Consider the following 20,816-nt stretch of genomic DNA (forward strand, 5'->3'; position numbering starts at 1 on the left):
CACTAGCAGTTATAGGTGATGAACTAAAGCCTATTCGCTTGAGCTTATCAGCCAAATCTGCCAGCCATTCGGCAGTATTTTTTTGTCACAACAAATCAGCCAACATTAGTAAAGGTTTCACTTTCACAAATGCCTAGAATAGATTCAGGAGAATCATGAGCTCCAGTAGCAGCAGTAGTACCTCTAAGCTAGCACAAGACCATAATAAACTCCCATCTCTTTGCTAGGCGGCAAGTCCAGGAGACCAGGATGACAGAAAATAGTCTCTAAAATTTCAAAAAAAAACAGAAAATAGTCTTGGAAAACTCCTGTAGTTCCGTTGGTAGAAAACGAGATTAAATTCTGCATAACAAGGTGGAAAATAAGAAGAAGAAAAAAGTTGTCCATAGTAATTGCTCTGTAACTTCATCAGATCCAGAACTACCTGTAATGTGTGAGGCTTGTATCATTCAATGCATGCAGAAAACTATTCTCTCTTACTAGTTGCACAGTACTTGCCTTGTTTAGTTCACCCTAAAATCTAAAAACTTTTCAAGATTCCCTATCACATCAAACCTTGCGACACATGCATAAAACATTAAATATAGATAAAAAATAACTAATTGCACAGTTTGTCTGTAATTTTTGCGTGACGAATCTTTTGAGCCTAGTTAGTCCATGGTTGGACAAAATAATTGTCAAATACAAACGAAAGTGCTACAGTACCCGAAACCAAAAAATTTTGCCAACTAAACAAGGCAAGTCTGGACATGAAGTCAATCACAAGAAAGGCAGGTTCTTCCAACAAGACATTGAGTTCACTGCTTGGAATTTCAGGTTACGTATGAGCTTCATGTCTAATAAACATGGTCGCAAAGTGAAAATTAAGGCATTTATCTAACGATTGGCAGTCCGCCAATCACTCATTCAGATGGCACTAGTTGCATTTCAAAATTCAAACTGAAACTAATGGCATGCAAATGTGACAACGGTATATGTTGGAAACCATGCATGAAACACAAGTACACAACTAGTCAGCACTTGGCGATGCTAAAGGCCCTGAGTAGAACGGAACATATGGTAGAAATGGGCGGTGGACGGGTGACACTTCACTGAGAGTGCAGATAACATGCACAATCCCATGAGTCATATCATAGGACATGAGTCTTTCACCTTCGTAGAAGTAAATCAAGTCATCATCTGGATGAATTGCTGCAACGCCGAAATACACTCCACGTGGTGACTTTCTTGGTTGAATCAGATCCAGTTTGCTGACGCTGTGCTTCAAGGTCCATTCCCATCTGTCGTCATGGTCCTCAAGAACATAGATTGAGATGGAATCATCATTCAGGTTGGCATCCACATAGAGCAAGCGCCCCTGAGAATGACCAACAAAGCCATCGCCACCGTCATCAGGGTCGTCACGACGCTGCTGTACATGGGTGACTCTCCATGTCTGCCCTTTGGTGTCCACCGAGGCAACTGCATCGTCGTCGATGATGCCAAAATGTAGGAAGCCATTGAGGTAGGTCATCTGAAGATTGCAGAGTATGGATTTACTCCACCCACTTTCCTTCAGAATCCATTTGCCAGTTTCAGACGAATAGATCTCCATCGCAACGACGACATCCACAAATTGGTCCTCCTTCTCCACCAACTGAAACACATGGAAGTGCAATGAGGTGGCCGGATCAAAGCCTAGCGCAGCAACGCAGGTGTTCTTGTCTGCCATCATCGCATCATCATAGCACATCTCCCCTGGGGCGTGGCTCGGCTGTGGCAAGGTAACCCAGTCGCCGGTGGCGGGATTGCACACGACGTAGAAGCGGGGCCGAGGCGACCACGGGACACGCGAGCTGCGCAGGAGGAGGAGCCCGTTGCAGGAGTCGAGCAGCTCCATCCCCGCACAACTCGGCGGCAAGAAGGAGAGCGCCGTGTCGACTCCGGGAGGCGGAGGCGCGCGCAAACCGGCAAAGCAGGGCCGGTGGGCGCCATCATGGGGACGGTGTCGGTAGTAGAAGAGGCCTGACAATGTCTGCGCGAACCTGTCGCTGTGGGCGAGATCGGAGATGAGGCGGCGCCAGGTCCGGGAGACACACTTGAAGCGGCAGAGCTGCTTGGCTGGCAGCCGCGCGAGGATCTCGATGACGACGTCGTCGGGGAGGTAGGCGGAGGCCGCCTCCATCCCGGTTCCGCGCGAGGCGGCGAGGCGTGATGACATCTGCGATTTGTGAGAGGCGACTCCGGTTTGGTTAGGATTGGGGAATCCAGAATCCAAAATCTTCCACAAGTAGGTAGTATATATATGTTCGACGGGCGGCGCTATGTCGTGCCGTGCCGTGCCGTGCCCTGCCGAAATTCCATCGTGCCTAGCGGATCTGTGCTTCGTGTTTGGCTTTCGGGCCCAAGACACAACCTGTGAGCCGGTTTTCGTGATGTAGCGGTTCGTCAAATACGTCGTGCTACACCGGTCCACGGCCCATTAAGGCAACAACAGCTTAGGTATTGTTTAGTTTTCAAAAAAATTTACAAAATTTTTCAAATTCTCCGTCACATTAAATCTTTAGACGCATGTATGAAGTATTAAATATAGACAAAAATAAAAACTAATTGCACAGTTTTGTCGAAATTGACGAGACGAATCTTTTGAGTCTAGTTAGTACATGATTGGATAATATTTGTCAAATATAAACGAAAGTGGTACTATTCCTATTTTGCAAAAATTTTTGGAACTAAACAAGACCTTATTTACATTATATTTTTACTAAATCCTAAAACATTTCATCATTTTCACCAACAATTCATAATTTTCGCTAGTGTAATAATTAATGACACACATATATAAGTCACAAGTACATTAATAATTAATTTTCATCGGGTCGACTATTAGAACGGGTTGTGCTCGTGCTGTGCCACGTGCCTGGGTGGCGGGCCAGGCACGGCCTAGTCCCTCAGGTCGTGCTCAGGTCGGGCCAAATCGTCGGGCCATGGGTCGTGCCACCACGCCGTGGGCTGCATCGCCATGTATACTAGGTAGCGTGCCCGTCCGTTGCTACATGATAATAAACAATTTATACTAAAAATACACAGATCACACAATAAGATAACACTACTGTAAAATTTAAGTATCAACATTAAAACAATGTAAATGCAACCCAAAAAGGTTATGAAATTAACATAGTCATGGAGAGCAACACGTCGCAGGCTCACAAACTCTACTTTATAGACCTTTCCGTGATGTGGCTAAGATAGTGTTTAATATCGGTAGGAAGAAATTTCCGATATCCATTTCTTTCATGCGCCAATAAATCCACAAATAAGGTTCGCCGTATCTCCGTACCATCTTGTCACACATTCGAGTATGTATATGTAAATATTAGTATGTGTCGCATAGGTAAGAAGTACAAAAATTTAGGGGGTGTTTGCTTCCCCGCCACATTCTGCTGCCTCAGGTTTGGCTCACCACTAGCAGATGGCGGGTGTTTGGTTTGGAGTTCGGACATGGCAGCCACAAGCTTTTCCCGTTATAAATCCCGCCACAGCCAAGCTTTTCCAGTTGTAGCTAAATCCAAAAGTGTATTTGACATACATCAGCGCTGGTGTATTCTTTACACCACTCTTCCACTGGTTTAGAATCAATCATGATAAGTAACTTTTCCTGCTGATCGAAAACAGAGAGCATATAATATATTTTTGAACGTATAGCCATGGCAAAAAAAAAACTGCAAACACAATAACCATTAGAATATCGTATAGGACACAAGTAATAAAAGTAGGAGCAAAAGACTTACATATCTGCATTGTGCTAAGTTGTACTCCATATTCTATTTCACTCGTAGTGTATCTTTTATGAAATTCAGGCATCTTTGTTAAAGCACATATTCTGTGAAAGTGAAGGACATCGAGAGTGAGGATTATTATAACATAGAAAAAAAGACAATATATTATAGCACGATAACCATTATAAAAATGTACTTATATAAAATCTTAGATCAATGTGATGCTTAGTAATATTAATATATTTTTTCATTATATTGCACTCTCGAGCCCTCTGAAAATGAACACCTAATTCGAAATAGTTCTCAGAGATGTCTCGATTGCTCATTAACAACTCGTGTAGATCCTGAACACTTATCACAATCTTAGAGGGATGAAAACCTTTAACCCAAAGTCTTCTGCAAAGCATTAGACATAGATGATTATTTTCGTCATATAAGAGAGCACTCTATCATTAGTAAATCAAGTAATTAAAATAAACATGTAGCTTACTTTAACATCGCTTTATCTTGAATTGCCATGACGTAATCACATAGTAACTCAGTCATCTATCATTAATTCATGATCATAGAAAGTTTACTAGGGACACTGAAGCTTCAAAGATTAGTGAGTGATTAGGATGTGATAAGGTTCTAAAATTCAATTTAAAGGCTCACGGCCTTGTGTGTCAATAACATATAAAGCAAGTAGTTTGCACTGATAGCCGAAAAGTTTAACTCTAGAAGGTACTAAATTCAATTGGGTTCATGGCCTTGTGTGATCTTAAAGCAATATATATATTTGAACGCTTGCTAATGAAAACGATTTTTAAGAAACTAATCAGGAGCCTGAAGAGCCTACTAAGCATGATAGCTTGCTAAGAGATGTTCCAAGATAAGGGAAAAAAGTTACTAAATGGACATTAAAAATATCAAAGAAGCATGGAGAAGTCTATTCATTGAAAATGGACACTGAAAATATATCTTTTCTTTGTCATTTTGATATAGTAAGAGATAAAATGCATCTGATCCCACGAGATAGCCATGGCAAACAATCACTTTAGTGACAAACAGTCCTTGTGTATTCAGAGATTCAATCCAACACATTCATATTTATCCAACACGGACAAACAATCTGATTTATACCATTCTGACTAATTCAATTTTGAACCCTATTGCTATATGGTTTGCCCGCGTTGTAATGCTATCCACAACTACTACCTACAAGCTCTGATAGAGCAGAAAAATATTGAACCTCAACAATGAAATAAATAATTAAACTTTTGGTGGACTAATCAAGCTAAAGTGAATTGTTCTAGATGGCATACAACATGAGATGATGCAGTAAGGAGAAAGGAGAAGGGATGGCATACTTCATAAACAGGGAGGTTGTTGACTTCGGCGACGGCACGTCGCAGCGCTCTCCGCGGTGTAGCCAAAGGGCGCCCGCGTGCTCTTCACGGTGCTCTCCGCGCGGGAGCCGAAGGACGCCCACTCGCTGGTTTGCACCAGGATACCACGCCGATTCATGGTGGGTCGGCGGCGGGCAACAACCACCGGTGGACGGAGGGCCGGATCCAGAGGATGCGACGTGCTGGGTTGCGTCATCGTTGCAGTGCTCTCCGTGTCACCGGCGAACGGAGGGCCAGGTTCGGCGGTGGGCAGCAGGCCGATTCCGGTGGTTCGGTGGTGGACACCAGTCACCAGAGAACGGAGGGCCGGGTTCGGCGGCGGGCACCAGCGAATGGAGGGCCGGATGCGGAGGCAGAGGACGGAATAAGATGCCGCACTGTAGGAAAGAAATGCCGTGATTGATGCCACATCATAGGAAAGAGATGCTGTGATTTTGTCCTGGGGCAGAACCTTCCTAATCGCGCGCGCGGGGGTGTCGTTCGCAGGACGAAAAGGCAGACGGACGAACCAAATTTTGTTACATTAAAAAATTGTTCACACTTTATTCTTTTTATTATAGTCGTAGGAGATTGACCCATCAAGCAGCCTTGGGCTGGAAACAGATCCATTCCTCACATTTGGCATGTTTCCAGCATTGATTCTTCGTAGATACAAAATCATATTATCCCAGTCAATTGTTGATCCAGAGAGAATAAAACCAACAGCTGGTCAAGCACTGGCAGGCAAAATCCCCTGATAGTAACCTGTAACCACTCTTTCAAGTGAAAATGCAGGCACGAATACGCTGATCATCACAAGGAATGAAATTAGTATGTTCGCATGGATCACTGCCTCACTCATTGCAACACAAGATATTTCACTGTATAACACAACCATACACATCTAAATCCATTGCTGTCATTTCAAATAGCCAAGAAATTTAGCCAAGCACTGCGGTTCACAGCAACAAATCTTTTGCCCACCAAAAAAAAACGTATTTGCATTGCCAAAAATATAGTCACAAGGTCAATCCTACTAGATGTTCCAAATGCATTATTCAGCACTACATAAACAATATCAGAAGCAATGTCATTCAACTTGGAAATACAATGCAAACATCCAAAAAAGAATACAGTTAATAAAGAATTAACGACAAAAGGTAAGTACCTAACTCATATAATTTTGAATTGGTACTGTCTGAAAACCTGGAAAAGACATTCAGGCTTGCAAATTGTTGCAGAAAATTAGGCATGCGAATTTTAAAATACAAATGACAAACAATACTACTCCATTCATTGACACAAATAATAAAATAGCTCACTTGAGCTTCACAGCAAAAAGTAGTTGAATAATGGCATAAATAGATTATCCACATCTACTAATAAAGAACTCATGTGCTGTGACAGAATAACACCCGAGTTCCATCTTCAGATTCTCCTAAATATATCCATCTTACCTATCGAATTCCAGAACCAGTGCCAAAGCTAGCATACAATGCACGTTCGCAGAACTCTCAAAGCAAGTACGCTCTCCAAACTATGACCTAGCCTCCATGAATTGCGAACAGAATGAGACCGAGTAAATGTGCACTGTTGTGGTGGGTCTATGCACTGGAGCACCCTCACAATTTCTGCATCTTCTTGTAGGTTCTTTAACCAACTAATAAGCCTTTAAATTCTCTTGAACTGGCGGACGAGCTGTAATGGGCAAAAGATTCATGTCAGTTGGTAGTCTATTTTCTCCTGTATACAAGTAACCATGTATTTTCCACATATGTGCATCTGTGAGTGAAAGCTAAGCTGCTGTGATGATTTGCCTTGGGAGTCAGACCACATGCTCAAAGCTCAATGCATCCATTCATAAAAAGTGATTCTGTACGTCAGAATTAAATGTAACATAACCACCTTTGTAATGTAGAGGCAAGTTTCAAGTTATTATCTCTAACTGGTAGTCTTTCTCCATTGGGAACAATCTCTTCTTATCACAGGTTTTGGATATGAACATGATGATGTCTGGAGGACAAATATAAATTTGCAAAGGAATTATACTACATTAGCAGGTTAAGTTATTTTTTTCTCAGATTTGCAGAACCTTTTTTTTCTTTTTTGCACATTTGCAGAACTGAGTTTTATAGCATCCTTTTTGGGACCTTTTTTTCTTCAAGGGGTGTTACAGAAGCCTACTGGTAATGCCATCTTAAGCCATGGGAAGCCTACTGGGAATGCCATCTTAAGCCATGGGATATAGCTGCTGGAGTCCTGGTAGTTGCTTTTGCTCCCATGGAAATATGATCATTTGATAATTAACTTCTGAAAGCAGTTGAATAAATAATCATTGGATACAGCAGAAAATATGGATCAGCATTTTTTCCCTTGGTCTAATCTTTACCTCAATCAGGTCTTGCATGTTCTTGTTCGCGAGGATCATTCTACCAACTGGGTTGTAACATTTTTGGTTGAAATTAGTTACAGGCACTACCTCTAAGAAAGCAGTAAAACCAGTTTTAAAATGCTATTGGGATATCCGTGGTCATTTCAGTGAAGACTGAACACCCAAGGTGAATGAATGAATGCATTCAATTACATCCAGAAGGAAAAATTGTGAGGCGAAAGAGGAACATGCCTGTCTTAAGATCAGATTTGCCTGTCATAATCCCTATCGAAGCTTGTGGTGGATGAGGTCTTCTCCTCCTCATTTCGTCATCTAAACCAATATTCATCACCCATGCAGCACGGTTCACTGATTGGATTAACTTGTTCTGGGCAGGATCTAGATAGAGACCATCCTGGGCGAATATGCCCACCTGGCTATCTAGACGCTTGCTGCGATTAATAATTTCTTGATTCGAAATAGTGTGTTCCCCACAAGCAATTTTCTCAAAATCTGTTGCACCCTCCCAACAATGTGCAACTGGATGCACAATTCTAACACCTTCACACTCGCAATAACAGCAGCGAACTTCAAAGACAAAAGACAAACAAAGAGATAATTAGCTTTAAGGTATTTAAAGAAGTCACAAAAAATATTATATTAGTTAAATGTCAATTTATGTAGGTGCTTGCAATGTCGAGATAAAATCAATACCTTGAGCTGACAGATCTGATGCAGGGAAGCAAAACAATTGATGGTTGTCATTATTATCTTCATAATTACTAAATTCTGCAAAAAATAATGTTGCACCTGATCCATCATCTGGACTTGCCCAAAAGTTAACATGTGAGTACTGACCCTTCGATTCTAGAATCTTTGTTTCATCGCCGACATTAACATTCACACCACAAATGATACCAAGCTCATAATGATAGCCCTACAACACGGAACGTCAAATAAGGAGAGAAAAAAGTGAACAGATTTTACACTACTTAAGGAAAAACCCAGATGACATCATTTCATATCTGTGCTCAGAAATCTGGAATTAACATAATAACACTGCAGGAAAACAACTGACCTTAGTTTGCTCATAATTCCACAATGCTGCTTGGACCTTTCCACGGACGAAACTTTGTTGAACAAGGAAATCTTCTTTTTCTTTTGCAAGCATCTTTAGGGCATCTTCAGTTAGCTCACTGATTGGCTCCAGCGCTTTAGCAATTGGAAATGACAGTAGTTCAGAGAGCTGAAGAACCTCGTTGGACGAAAGTATATGAGAAGCTTGCAGAAGTGACCTAATAGTAGATTGCACCTTAGGCAAGCATCGCACAACAAATTCACAATATGCATCAGGATCAGGGTGAGATGCCGCATGTGCTGCTTCCTTGTAGCCATTGTCCACACAGACTGGTGTATCATATCCTTCTAGTCTTGCTGTCTCAATTATCTTGCAGATATTCAGATTGCTCTTGAGCAAATAAATCATAGCATGATGCTCAGATATCTCAGGGAAGCATGCACGCACAAACGCAAGGAGTCCATTAAGGGACCGAGACTCAACGTGTCTCAACGTGCAGATGATGTCCACCTTGAATTCTTCGGACGGAGGGAAGTTGGTGTTGTACCAAATAGTGTTGACAATTATGTTAGACACGGTATTAAACGGGCCAAAACAGTAGCCTGCCTTTAGAAGGCCACGGTGGTGACAGGTCTGAAATTCTTCCATCGGTAACCGAGGCACCACCTTGAGATAGTGGCCATGGATTCTATCCATAAGAACACCTCGAAGTGACTCCGTCAGCTCACCCGGCACATTCTCAATACTTGCATTGATTTCTCGGTCATGAAAACGTTCAGCAGCAAGATTCATGGGTGTGTATTTGTCTGACCTCTTGAACTTGAGTGGCTTCTTGAGGACCGCAGACAATCCGCAGATGTCTTGAGTAGTAAGGCGACAATGGCGCTTTGCTGACAAAGTCTGGGTAATCAACTTGATATGAGACGCTAGTGCAAAGCAGCTGGTGATAAAGGCATCAAAATTGTGCAGCATTGCTGAACAGGCAGCGCATTTGAGAGCAGTCTTGACAGCAAGTGATGAGCAGGTATGGAGTTCGTCGCTGTGGCGATAGCAGCGATCGTCTTGAATGAGGCGAACTGCGACGAGGAGGTCGGCCCGAGCCAGACAGAGATAGCGCAGGGCCTCACAGGTGGGGAGGTGGCGGAAATACGATGTCAGGAAGCAGACGAGGCCCTCCAGCGAGCGTTCCGCAAGGGTCCGGGCTTCCGGCGGAGAGGAGGGGCCGTCGCCTGCGACGATCTTGGAGAGGACCTCCTCCCTCACCCTTGCCTCCCCGAAGGCCTTCGTCTTCAGCTTCTTCCTCTTCCTCTTCCGCTTTTTGGCGCCGTTGGGCTCGGGTTCGAGAAGCGCGGGCTCGCCAGCCTCCTCGGTGTCGGGGAGGAAGAAGAGCGTGTTGGCGATGATGTTGGTAACGGGGTCGGCGAATCCGATGCAGACGCCGGCGTCGAGAAGGCGCAGGGCAAGCACTGGCATGTCCTCCAACGGCAGCGCGCGGAGCGCCTCCTCGTAATGCTCGTAGATTAATTCCAAAAGCTCGCCCGCTCGGGTGCACCAAACGCCCGAGCCGCCGCCGCGCCGCCATCGACCTGCCATGTTCCGTGGTCGAGAGAGGGGAAGTGGGAGCTGGTGCTGATTTCCTATTTAGGGCCTCATCGGTCCCTTCCCACTAAAAATTAGCAGCTAAAATTAATACGGATAATATGCTAGATTTAATAGTTTTATTAATAAACCTATTAATTATTAATTAAAAGATTATTATATTAGTTATATACCTCTAGCTCACTATCTAACCACATATTGGTAGGTTGATCCAATCATAGGCCTTGTTTAGTTCACCCCAAAAAGCAAAAAGTTTTCAAGCTTCTCCGTCACATCGAATCTTGTGGCACATGCATGAAGCATTAAATATAGATGAAAGCAAAAACTAATTACACAGTTGAGCTGGAAATCGCGAGACGAATCTTTTGATCCTAGTTAGTCCATAATTGGATAATATTTATCACAAACAAACGAAAGTGCTACAGTACCGAAATCCGAAATCTTTTCGGAACTAAACAAGGCCATAGGTTTGCTAAAAATTAGGCAAAAAAGGTAGCAGCTATTTAGCTAACTAATTTTTAGTGCTGATAGGTAGCAGCTATTTAGCTAACTAATTTTTAGTGTTGATAGATGTAAACAGGCACTTAGCTAGAGTTTCACTGGGATGGACATGACAATGAGGCGGATTTTGGGTCCAGCGGGTGTTCGGGTTTGATTCTCCACATGGTTTTTGGTGGAACCAAAACTTCGGGTTTGGCTTCGGGTTTCGGTGTCCATAAGCTGATATCCAATGGGGCACTGAAATAGACCATTTTGAACAAAAACTCATGTTTTTTAATATATATATTGTTTGCATAAGCTATTAAGTTTGTTCTAGGTTAAGGCGTTAATTTTTCTGTTGTTTATTACCTCTTGTTCATACATGTGAACATGTAATATATCATGTATTTTTTGCTAGAAAATATTTATTGGTTTTTTAATTGTCATACAGTGGTGGGTCTCAGGGATCCATTGGATTTGGTTTTAGGTTCAGATTATCACGTGAAACGATATTGGGGTAGTTTCGAGTTTTGTGGTTGAGTCCACGGAGATTCCACCTAGCGCGAGTCTGCTTTGTTAGACAACTTCTTAAAAAAGAAGAGGTCTACAACAGTCTTGCTATCAGATAGCTAGTGTCAGTGGTTGGCTATATATGGCCAACGAAAATCAAGGAATAGCAAACTTTCTATTTTACAAAACCAAATAGCACATCTGTTGGAGCCTATTTTTCTACTATACAAGTTCTAAAAAGCCTTCATAATAAGAATAACAAAGCTGTTGGAGTTGCTCTTAGAGCATCTCCAAGAGCTTGGCTAAAATTAGTTGCCAAATTCTAATGTTTAGCCATTTTGTAAAATAAAAAACTTTTTTTAAAAAAAAGAGATCCACAACAACCTTGCTATCAGATAGCTAGTGTCAGCGGTTGGCTATATATGGCCAACGAAAATCAAGGAATAGCAAACTTTCTATTTTACAAAACCAAATAGCACATCTGTTGGAGGCTATTTTTCTACTATACAAGTTCTAAAAGGTCTTCATAATAAGAATAGCAAAGCTGTTGGAGTTGCTCTTACCATCCTTAAGCAGATGAGCAAATAGACCTAGCATGTAGCTCTGCTCTGCTTACAGGGGTATGAGGTTTTGATGACAATGGTCAATTTTGCCGATGTTGTATGTTGTATCTTATTATTTTAAGAATCATTCCCAATAAAGTGTTAACAAAATTTATAAAAAATAAACTCTTTCATATCCATATCTTATTAGGAAGTAAAATTTCCATGTCATCTTCTAATGCTATGAAACAATTTTGCACTACATTCCATCAAAGCAGGAAAAAAAAGAGAGGGCCTAATTGGTTGCAACTTTCAAGCCAAAACAAGGGCAAGTTTGAAGAATTTGGCATGCAATTGGTATGGTGCTAAAACATTAGCAATTCCTTCTAAATTTTGGCAAGACAACGTTAATCTCTCTAGCCGGTAACAAACCAAGTACCACCTTGATTGCCTTACCAAAATGTTGGCCTACCCTAATATCACTGTACCCATATTTTGGCTTGCCTTAAATTTGACATGGGCAAAGATCGATGTTCAACCAAGCCTAAAGAACAAACAAAGAATATATATAAAAATTAATTCAAACTCATCAGTGCTCCTCTATAATGTGAGCATGGAGGTCTGGGAGGCCCTGGTAGGCTGGTGCTACGCCATGGCCACTTGCACTCGCCTCTAAGAGGTCGTGGCCCGTTGCTGGCCACTGGTCGGCCGCTCCTAGACACTGACAACCCATCGCGAGGAAGTAGCCGCTTGCCGTGGGCCACTGGCTGCCCCACCTTCAGTCGTCAGAGTAGATTCATGAGTAGAAGGATCGAAGATTTAGGAGTTCATGGAACACAATATAGAGGAGATTTGGGGTTCGACAAAGGATCCATCCTGACCACACATGGTTGGATCTATCCATCCTAGCCATCTTCTGGCCAGAGCATCAAGGAGGTGTGAAGAATAGGACGACGACGCCAGTCGACCTCTGTGCCCGCAGAATAGAGAAGTTGCGAGTGAAGGTGGGGGAATAAATAAACTGAGGATTGTGTAATGAGTGGCAGCGGTGGATAATTTTTCACTAAATCTATAAGGAGGTACATAAGCTTGTTTCCAAAGTACTCTTGAGGAGCTCCGCAAAAGAAAAATATGGAATTGACCCTTAGCTCCACCTTTTTCTTTGAGCAAAGTTGTCAAAGTTAGACCCGTTTAGCTAGACAAGTTTGGAAGAGTTAGAAAAAGAGAGACGGAAGCAGTCCCAAATAGAAATAAACCCTAAATACTTTGAAACATAAAATAAATACTCACTCCATCCTAAAATAAATGCATATCTAACTTTTGAGGAGTCAAGCATTTTCACGCTTGAATAAAAATATAAAAAATAGTATCAATATTTATATATTCAAATGTTTATTATAAAAATATATTTAATGCTCAATCTATACTTATTATATATACATTATAAATATTAGTATATTTTTATATAATTTGATCATACTTTGAAAGGTTTAACTGTTCTAGAGGCGAGATGTGTATTTATTCGAATGGAGGGAGTACTCAAGTCTTGTTTAGTTCACCTCAAAATCCAAAAACTTTTTAAGATTCCTTGTCACATCGAATCTTGCGACACATGCATGGAACATTAAATATAGATAAAAAACTAATTGCACAGTTTACTGTAATTTGTGAGACAAATTTTTTAAACCTAGTTAGTCTATAATTAGCTAATAATTGCCAAAAAAAAACAAAAGTGCTATGTTCAAAAAAAATTTAACTCCCCAACTAAACAAGGCCTTGATATACAAATACAAGTAACCGTGATCTGGCTGATTGGCCCTTAGCAGCGGGGGTACGGGAACATGGGCACGTTCCCCGTTCCGGGAACTTCGTCCCGAAACGTGGAACGGGAACATCATGGAACATCGTTCCCAAATGCGGTGGAACACGAATCATATATAGGAGCAATCATAGGAACGTCAGTCCCAAGCGACTATGGAACTTCGTGGTGTGTGTGCATACTGCGTCATGCCCGTCCGTGAGCGGTCGGCGAAAAATCTAGATGGTGATTGACTCATTGGCCTAGACTTGCAATGAGCCTTAAGGTTGGAGTTGGACAGCCCTAAATGAAACAAAAATACAATAGTAAACTATATCACGCTAGGAATCGAACTCATTTGGTTCAAAACAACACGTAAAACTACCTGAGCCAACCACTACGTCCCAAACACGTTCCTTTAGAAAGTGGAACGCGTTCCACAACTTAAAGGAACAAGACGAAGCTATATACCCCCTACGTTCCATAGTATGAGAATGTCGTACCGCGTACTACGTTCCCGTATCACGTACCTATGTTCCGGGAACTTGGCGGATTGGCGGTCAAAAAAAAAGTCCTTGTGGAGGGTCCTAATCGTTGGCTCACGTATTTTTCAGCCCAATAACAAAGGCCCAGTAGCACACCTAGAGTCCTCACGTATTCCCTGCTCGTTTGTTCGTCTCCCTCGCACCGCACCGTCGCACGAGCGTTTCGGCTAAAGATGGCAACGGATAAAATCCGCGCGGATAGTGCCATCTCACGCCCGTGCCCGCGAGCAAAATCTCATGCCCGCATCCGTGCCCGCCACCCGCCACGGGTAGCAACTTGTGTCCGTGCCCGCTATCCGCGGGCAAAGCTTGCCCGTGGGCATGCCCGTATACTCAGCAAATACCTCTATTGGGAGGCACAATATTTATTGGGAGGCATCAAGAACAAGTGAACTTTCCTTTGAAATTGCACAGGAAGACGATGGCGGACTGCGGGGGCAGAGACGATGGACTGCACCGCGGAGACGACGTCTGGGTTGGAGGCGCGCGAGTGGGGTCTAGAGCGGAGGCGGCGTCCTGGATCAAGGATGCAGCGAGTAGGGTCTCGAACTCTGAGGAGCCGGCCAGCTGTGAGTGGAGACGGTGTCCTAGACCTAGAGCGGTGTGCGCCGCGAGCAGAGCAGCCGCGCTTGTCGGAGTGGAGATGGCGTCGTGGAGCGAGGAGCCTTCGAGCGGGGAGGCCGGAGTCGCAGGCTCACGAAGCAAGGAGGCGGCTTTGCGGAGTCGCAGGGGTGAGGGGAGGAAGTGACGGCGGCTGGTGGTGGAGTGGTAGAATTGAGAATTTGGATGAGAAAACCCTAGCATCTGAATTTATATATCTTCTCGACATTGGCCCCACATGTCAGTGCGGGTTTGGCGGGTTTGCGGGTACGGGCATGATCTTTTCTTACCTGTGAAACTATGCCCGTTGGGCGCAACTTTCTGCCCGCGCCCGTGTCCGTGGGCACAGATTCGTGCCCATATCCTCGCCCGCCGGGTCGGATGCCCGCGGGTACGCGGATATTTTCTGCCCGTTGCCATCTTTAGTTTCGGCCGCACGGGTGGAAGCGAGGACGGAGGGGCTAGCTGCCTGCCGGCGCGCCTACCCAGCCGGCCGCCGCCCATCCCGCCCGTGCTCTCTCCCTCCAGGTCGCACAGGTGCCGCGCCGGCGGCCCCTGCCCTCCAGGCTCCAGCTCCAGGTCACTGGCCCCGCTCGCAGCGCGCACGAAAACGCAGGCCCACTCGCCACCACCGCCCCCGCGCACTGCGACGACCGCTGCGGCAGAAGAGTTAGCAGATGGCGCCGCTCGTGCCGATGTCGCAGCCATGGGTGGAGAAATAGTAAGCCCGCACCACTCCCTCTCTCTCCCCCCCGCAATTTCCATCCCGGAATTTGGAATGGAGCACTCGCGGTTCTCTCTAATCGCGCCTCTTCTTGCTGGGGTTGCAGCCGGCCGAGGCAGGTCAAGGATGTGGCTCACCAGGAGGAGGTGATTCGGGTGCTCACCAATACCCTCCAGACCGCCGACGTGAGCAAGCGTTAAACCCTAACCCCTCTTCCGCCCCCCAACAAAATTTCTTCTTTTTATTCGCGGAACCCCCTTGGAGATTTTCTTATTTGCTGTTTGGTCACTCGCAGCTGCCGCACATGCTGTTCTACGGCCCGCCGGGAACAGGAAAGACCACCACCGCACTCGCCATCGCCTACCAGCTCTACGGGTATAGCCTCGTGCTGGACCCTTTCTTTTAGTGTAGGATTTCTTAATTTGGTTGTGCTAGTATGAGTAGTGTGCTATGTAATCTTGGATTGCCTGAGACTTGCCAGTTGCTACTGTAACGGAGCAATTGATGGCGAGTGCAGCTTGCTTTAGGATATTACTGATGATTATATAACCTCCAATGACAAACAAGATACTCTTTTTTTTCTTCTAAAATGGTCAAAAGAACAGCAACAGTTGTGGAGATCCCTAATTTACTTGCATTTTCAGCCCATTCTAAGGATCCATAGGCATTTTTTAGCTTGAATGGTAAAATTTGTTGGAGGTCTTGTTAGAGACTCTACATATGTGTGATTTTTTAAAAGTTGATTATTTCCATCAAGGTTCAAGGATGGACCATCAAAATATTCGAATTTATAATGTTGTTTTTTGGGGCGAAGATTGGCATTTCTGTTTGTCCCATGTATATGTTCGTGCTTATCATTGAGTCGAATTGAGTCGAATGATACATAGTCAGGTAACCTTTTTTATGCAACAGAACAGCAGCAAAATTAAACTATATGTGTTTAAAAAAGCCATTTAATAGGAACTCTGACTAATACAGAAGTAGCAGAATATGATTTTCTCTTCAACTCACATTTTTTTAACTTATTGAGAATGACTGTCAGACAATCAGTGTTGCCTCTGTTATGTGGTTTATGCATGTGGTGATTAATTTCTCAAATTTGTTCATGAAATTTGTATACCCATGTTAGTGCTAGTAATTCAGAAATGACGTTGAAACTGTTTTGTTTTTTAAAAACACGTCACTACTCTCGGATGGTTTGAGGAGTCAGTTTTCTTCAATTCTTCTCCTATTTGGATAATGCAGTCCAGAGCTGTATAAGTCAAGAGTTTTGGAGCTCAATGCTAGTGATGATCGTGGAATTAATGTTGTGAGGACGAAAATCAAGGACTTTGCTGCTGTTGCCGTTGGTACTGCACGGAAAGCGTAAGATCATCAAATTAGAAAGCTTTTCATTCTCATCTGATTTTTGTATTCCTTACTAGTTTTCTTGTTGTGATGGACTTTAGTGGTTATCCCTGTCCACCTTACAAGATTATTATACTTGATGAAGCAGATTCAATGACAGAAGATGCCCAGGTATGTTGCCACACATAATTCTTCTTAATAAATGCTTCACAGCTTCAGACCTAATACATATGTTAAGTTGATATTTGATATCCTTCTGTAGAATGCTTTGAGGCGTACCATGGAGACTTACTCCAAAGTGACTAGATTCTTTTTTATATGCAACTATATCAGCAGGTATTTTGTCAACGTGATCTTATTATTTTTCTATGGTACAAGTATTGAATTTTTATGATACATTATTCTTAATGTTACAGGATAATAGAACCACTTGTGTCGAGATGTGCAAAGTTTAGGTTCAAGCCTCTTTCAGAAGAAGTGATGAGCAACCGCATTATGCACATATGCAATGAAGAAGGTCTCAATCTTGATGCTCAGGTATTTAAATTAGCCTTATTCATGATGAGTCAGATGTCATACATTATTATGATAATATCCGGTCAATTGTTTCGAGCATTCTTTCGTTTAATAATTACTTAGGTTGAGATGCTTTGAATTAATAGGCACTGTCCACACTGAGTGCCATTTCTCAAGGTGATCTTCGTCGTGCTATAACCTATCTTCAGGTATGAATTTCCTCCAAACCTACTCTTTCGCATTAAGCTTTCAGTTGATTGTAGTTCCATATTCTTTTGGTTCGTTGCAGAGTGCAGCTCGCTTATTTGGATCTTCTATCTCTTCCAGTGACTTGATCAGTGTTTCGGGGGTACATCACCATTCACTTTTCTCCTCTTTTATTTGCGAATAGGTTAATTTATCACATACTACGAATTTACTAGTTCCTGTACAGTGTGATGATGAATTCATAATTTCCATTTGAGATAGTAATGTTATTTTTTGCTTGATGCTTGAGGTTATAAAAAGTTCATTCATGCTTGATGATGTTGCCGCCCCAGAACTTAGTGTAGTTCTAGCCTTCAACGAAGTTTTACACTCATAGCAACAAAATTGTTTATGTTGAAAGGAAATTTATTGTGCTTTTCCATGGAAAAATATCATATATCATGACAAATTTTACCATGCAAGTAATTGGTGACCTGAACAAAGGGAAATCAAACTTGTCCATTCATCACTTTGTCTCCCTGTGACAGGTTATCCCTGAAGATGTTGTCAAGTCACTGCTTGCAGCTTGCAGATCTGGTGAATTTGACGTGGCAAACAAGGAAGTTAGCAACATTATAGCAGATGGATATCCAGTCTCACAGCTGATGGCACAGGTCATCTATTTATTTTGTTCTAGATTTCATATTCTAGTTAATTACTATTCCTGTTGATTTCATCTGTCATTGCTGCTAACTGAATTACTTGTGCAGTTTCTAGATGTCATTGTTGGCGCGGATGATATTCCAGATGATCAAAAGGCAAGGATATGTAAAAAGCTTGGGGAAACTGACAAGGTTTGTCCGGCTAAAATTACAGTACTACAGTTCGTCCTTTTCTTGTTTCCCATGACTTGTACTCTTCTAAAGGGAAACCAAGAAATTTTTTTTCTTCCACATGACTAGTTCAGAAATAATATGATGTTGAATCCTGCCATTCTAGAGTTGCATCTTTTTATCCTGTAGCAAGTCTCTGAAACTGTATCCACACATGTATCGCATACTGAAACTTCCATAGTATCTGTAATGCCACATTTCTCACCTTTCCCCTTTTGGATGATTTCACAGTGCTTGGTTGATGGGGCAGATGAGTATCTACAGCTGTTGGATGTCGCCAGCGAGACTATTCGTGCTCTTTTCAACATGCCACAAACGCTGGTCTTCTAAGTTCATAAAGAGGAAAGGTGGTTACGATTGCGATCCCTGGCGAAAGCTTTTCCTGACTCTTAGATGCTGCCCGAGGCTAATCTGCCTCGGCATGCTGTTCCGATGTTGCTAGCTTTGTGATGGGTTGAAAAGCGATGAACTCGCCCTAAAATCCTGCTGAACTATGTGCCTGTGGATGTCCAATATGACAATGAACATTTCTGAACTTCACATCTTGAGTGTTATTTTTCCTCTTCTACTCCCAGGTGATGCATGATGGCAGAGAGCAGGTTAGCATCTCAAGACTTCAGATGCCTCCAGAGTCCAGAGTGCAAGAGTTGACACTGGCATTGCAGTTAGATTTTGTTAGGTTGTGCTTTGTAACGAAAATATGGTAACAAAATTACATTTTTAGGTGGAGAATATAACAAGGTTGCTTAATTGAGTAAGATTAACAGCAGGCAATGTCATCAAGGTTCCATCATATGTGTTGGTCTCACACATGGTCACGGTAGCCTCTAGAAGAATTGTTATCCTCAACTCGCACACATAAGAGCAACTCCAGCAGTAGCCTCAAAACAGGCCTCTACTTTTCATTTGGGTGCTCCCTCTACTTTTGGGTGTCCAAAATTTTTACTTCCACTCTAACAGTACTATTTAAATGAAGACCTCTAAATCTAAATTGGCAGACAATGACATGTGGGACCCACTCATCATTGGGTCAAACAGTTCGCTACCGCATGGCCACAAGAAGGGAAGGCTCGATGCTCACGATAACCATGGCTAGGACTGATCCTGCTCATCGAGGAGAGGCCATTCTCACCAGAAGGGACGGCGGCGGCGAGGCCCAACGGTGGAGGTCGGAGGTGGAGGGAGGGAGCGCGATAGTGAAAATCAGCGCTGGAGGGAGATGGGTGAAGCTGCGTTTGTTCGGTGTGAGGAGGTAATTGCCACACCACGCAGGATGGAGGCTGGGCTGTTGGGCCAACAGGAATGGAGTCTGCAGGAAAGATTTATGTGCCCACCCCAAATTGGGCCTATATTTAGCTATAGGGGCTCAAGTAGAGGCTCTGCTAGAGTTGCTCTAAGCAAATACCTGTATATGCATGCGTTGTGCGTGCCCTTAAAAAACCAAAATTGTTAGTGACACACCGCAACACGATTCATGCATTACAAATGTTTAGTTCAGTGGTTTGGTAAAAGAAAAGTCGGGGCAAAACGTGTAAGGAACGCCTATTGTTGGTTATGTGTATTGTGTGCTTTGATATTTGCTTGTTCTTTTTCATGCTGGATTAATTTACACATGGATATTCTTCTACATAACCCCCTAAACTATCTAGGGTGGAATACTTCATCCCTCAAACTATACAACTGAATATTCTATCCCATGAACTTTCAAAACCGGTCAAATAATCCCCTCGAGTGGTTTTAGTGGGTGGTTTTGTCTTTTTTCTTTTTTGATTATTTCACTGAATATTTAAAAAATCATAATAAATCACAAAAAAATCATAAAATAAAAAATTCAACTTTGTTGGACTCCTGATGAGTAGATCTATACAGGAATATATAATATGATATACTTTAGTACAAAGTTTTTGTTGTAGCTTTAAATCTATTTTTTTCTATAATTAATTCGAATAATTCATATATGTAGTTCCTATGGTTCAATTGTGGTAAAATTTTTATGGTGGGCTCACTATTATATGCTTGAACTATGGTAAAAATTCTATACTCGTCAGATCACGTATAACTTAGTTATAGATAAAGCATAGATTTAACAATAATAAAGCTAAATAAATCTATAACTAAGTTATACATGATCCAATGGGTATGAAACTTTTACCATAGTTCAAGCATACAATAATGAGCCCACCGTAAAATTTTTACCACAATTAAACCATAGGAACTACATATATGAATTATTCTTATTAATTATAAAAAAACATAGATTTAAAGCTACAACAAAAACTTTGTACTAAAGTATATCATATTACATATTCATTGTGTATATATACTCATCAAGAGTCCAAAAAATTGAATTTTTCATTTTATGATTTATCTATGATTTATTATGTTTTTTCAAAGATTTAACGAAAATAAATAAAAAATAAAAAGACAAAACCACCTTCTAAAACCACTCTAGGGGTTATTTGACTAGTTTTAAAAGTTCATGGAGTAGAATATCTGGTTTTC

The 20,816-nt window shown here is 42.4% G+C and overlaps 3 protein-coding genes and 1 long non-coding RNA gene across 5 annotated transcripts; 1 reads left to right on the forward strand and 3 right to left on the reverse strand.

Moving 5' to 3' along the window:
- Window positions 1,010-2,164, reverse strand: LOC8076297 (F-box protein At5g49610). The gene has a single exon (XM_002442866.1). The coding sequence runs from the start codon at window positions 2,162-2,164 to the stop codon at window positions 1,010-1,012; it is 1,155 nt and encodes a 384-aa protein (XP_002442911.1).
- On the reverse strand, window positions 3,090-5,727 carry LOC110429857. The gene is made up of 3 exons (XR_002447044.1): window positions 5,108-5,727; window positions 3,771-3,862; window positions 3,090-3,637 (listed from the first exon to the last, which is right to left on the reverse strand). It is a non-coding gene; the product is annotated as an uncharacterized LOC110429857 (long non-coding RNA).
- LOC8076298 lies at window positions 7,418-10,167 on the reverse strand. The gene is made up of 5 exons (XM_002442867.2): window positions 8,575-10,167; window positions 8,211-8,433; window positions 7,749-8,084; window positions 7,515-7,606; window positions 7,418-7,435 (listed from the first exon to the last, which is right to left on the reverse strand). The coding sequence occupies exons 1-5, from the start codon at window positions 10,165-10,167 to the stop codon at window positions 7,418-7,420; spliced, it is 2,262 nt and encodes a 753-aa protein (XP_002442912.2).
- On the forward strand, window positions 15,035-19,102 carry LOC8076299 (replication factor C subunit 2). 2 transcript variants are annotated; one of them, XM_021446719.1, is made up of 13 exons: window positions 15,035-15,369; window positions 15,479-15,557; window positions 15,668-15,747; window positions 16,618-16,737; window positions 16,821-16,890; window positions 16,982-17,055; window positions 17,136-17,256; window positions 17,382-17,444; window positions 17,525-17,584; window positions 17,970-18,095; window positions 18,192-18,275; window positions 18,546-18,661; window positions 18,890-19,102. In XM_021446719.1, exons 1-12 carry the CDS (start codon window positions 15,326-15,328, stop codon window positions 18,642-18,644), a joined length of 1,020 nt encoding a protein of 339 aa, XP_021302394.1. In that variant the 5' UTR covers window positions 15,035-15,325; the 3' UTR covers window positions 18,645-18,661; window positions 18,890-19,102. The 2 variants fall into 2 exon arrangements, with proteins under 2 accessions (XP_021302394.1, XP_002441912.1); XM_002441867.2 differs by having other exon boundaries at window positions 15,036-15,369; window positions 18,546-19,083.

Source organism: Sorghum bicolor, chromosome 8 (assembly GCF_000003195.3).
Source record: "Sorghum bicolor cultivar BTx623 chromosome 8, Sorghum_bicolor_NCBIv3, whole genome shotgun sequence".
Lineage (NCBI taxonomy): Eukaryota > Viridiplantae > Streptophyta > Magnoliopsida > Poales > Poaceae > Sorghum > Sorghum bicolor.

Excerpts from the sequence above, each read along its gene's own strand:
- LOC8076299 (XM_021446719.1), top strand. The coding sequence starts at position 15,326 with ATGGCGCCGCTCGTGCCGATGTCGCAGCCATGGGTGGAGAAATA. Across the intron at positions 16,738-16,820 it reads GTTGGTACTGCACGGAAAGC|TGGTTATCCCTGTCCACCTT; the intron begins GTAAGATCATCA and ends GATGGACTTTAG. Across the intron at positions 17,585-17,969 it reads ACTTGATCAGTGTTTCGGGG|GTTATCCCTGAAGATGTTGT; the intron begins GTACATCACCAT and ends TCCCTGTGACAG.
- LOC8076298 (XM_002442867.2), bottom strand. The coding sequence starts at position 10,167 with ATGGCAGGTCGATGGCGGCGCGGCGGCGGCTCGGGCGTTTGGTGCACC. Across the intron at positions 8,434-8,574 it reads GGAATTATGAGCAAACTAAG|GGCTATCATTATGAGCTTGG; the intron begins GTCAGTTGTTTT and ends TCCGTGTTGTAG. Across the intron at positions 8,085-8,210 it reads ATCAGATCTGTCAGCTCAAG|TTCGCTGCTGTTATTGCGAG; the intron begins GTATTGATTTTA and ends TTGTCTTTGAAG.
- LOC8076297 (XM_002442866.1), bottom strand. The coding sequence starts at position 2,164 with ATGGAGGCGGCCTCCGCCTACCTCCCCGACGACGTCGTCATCGAGATC.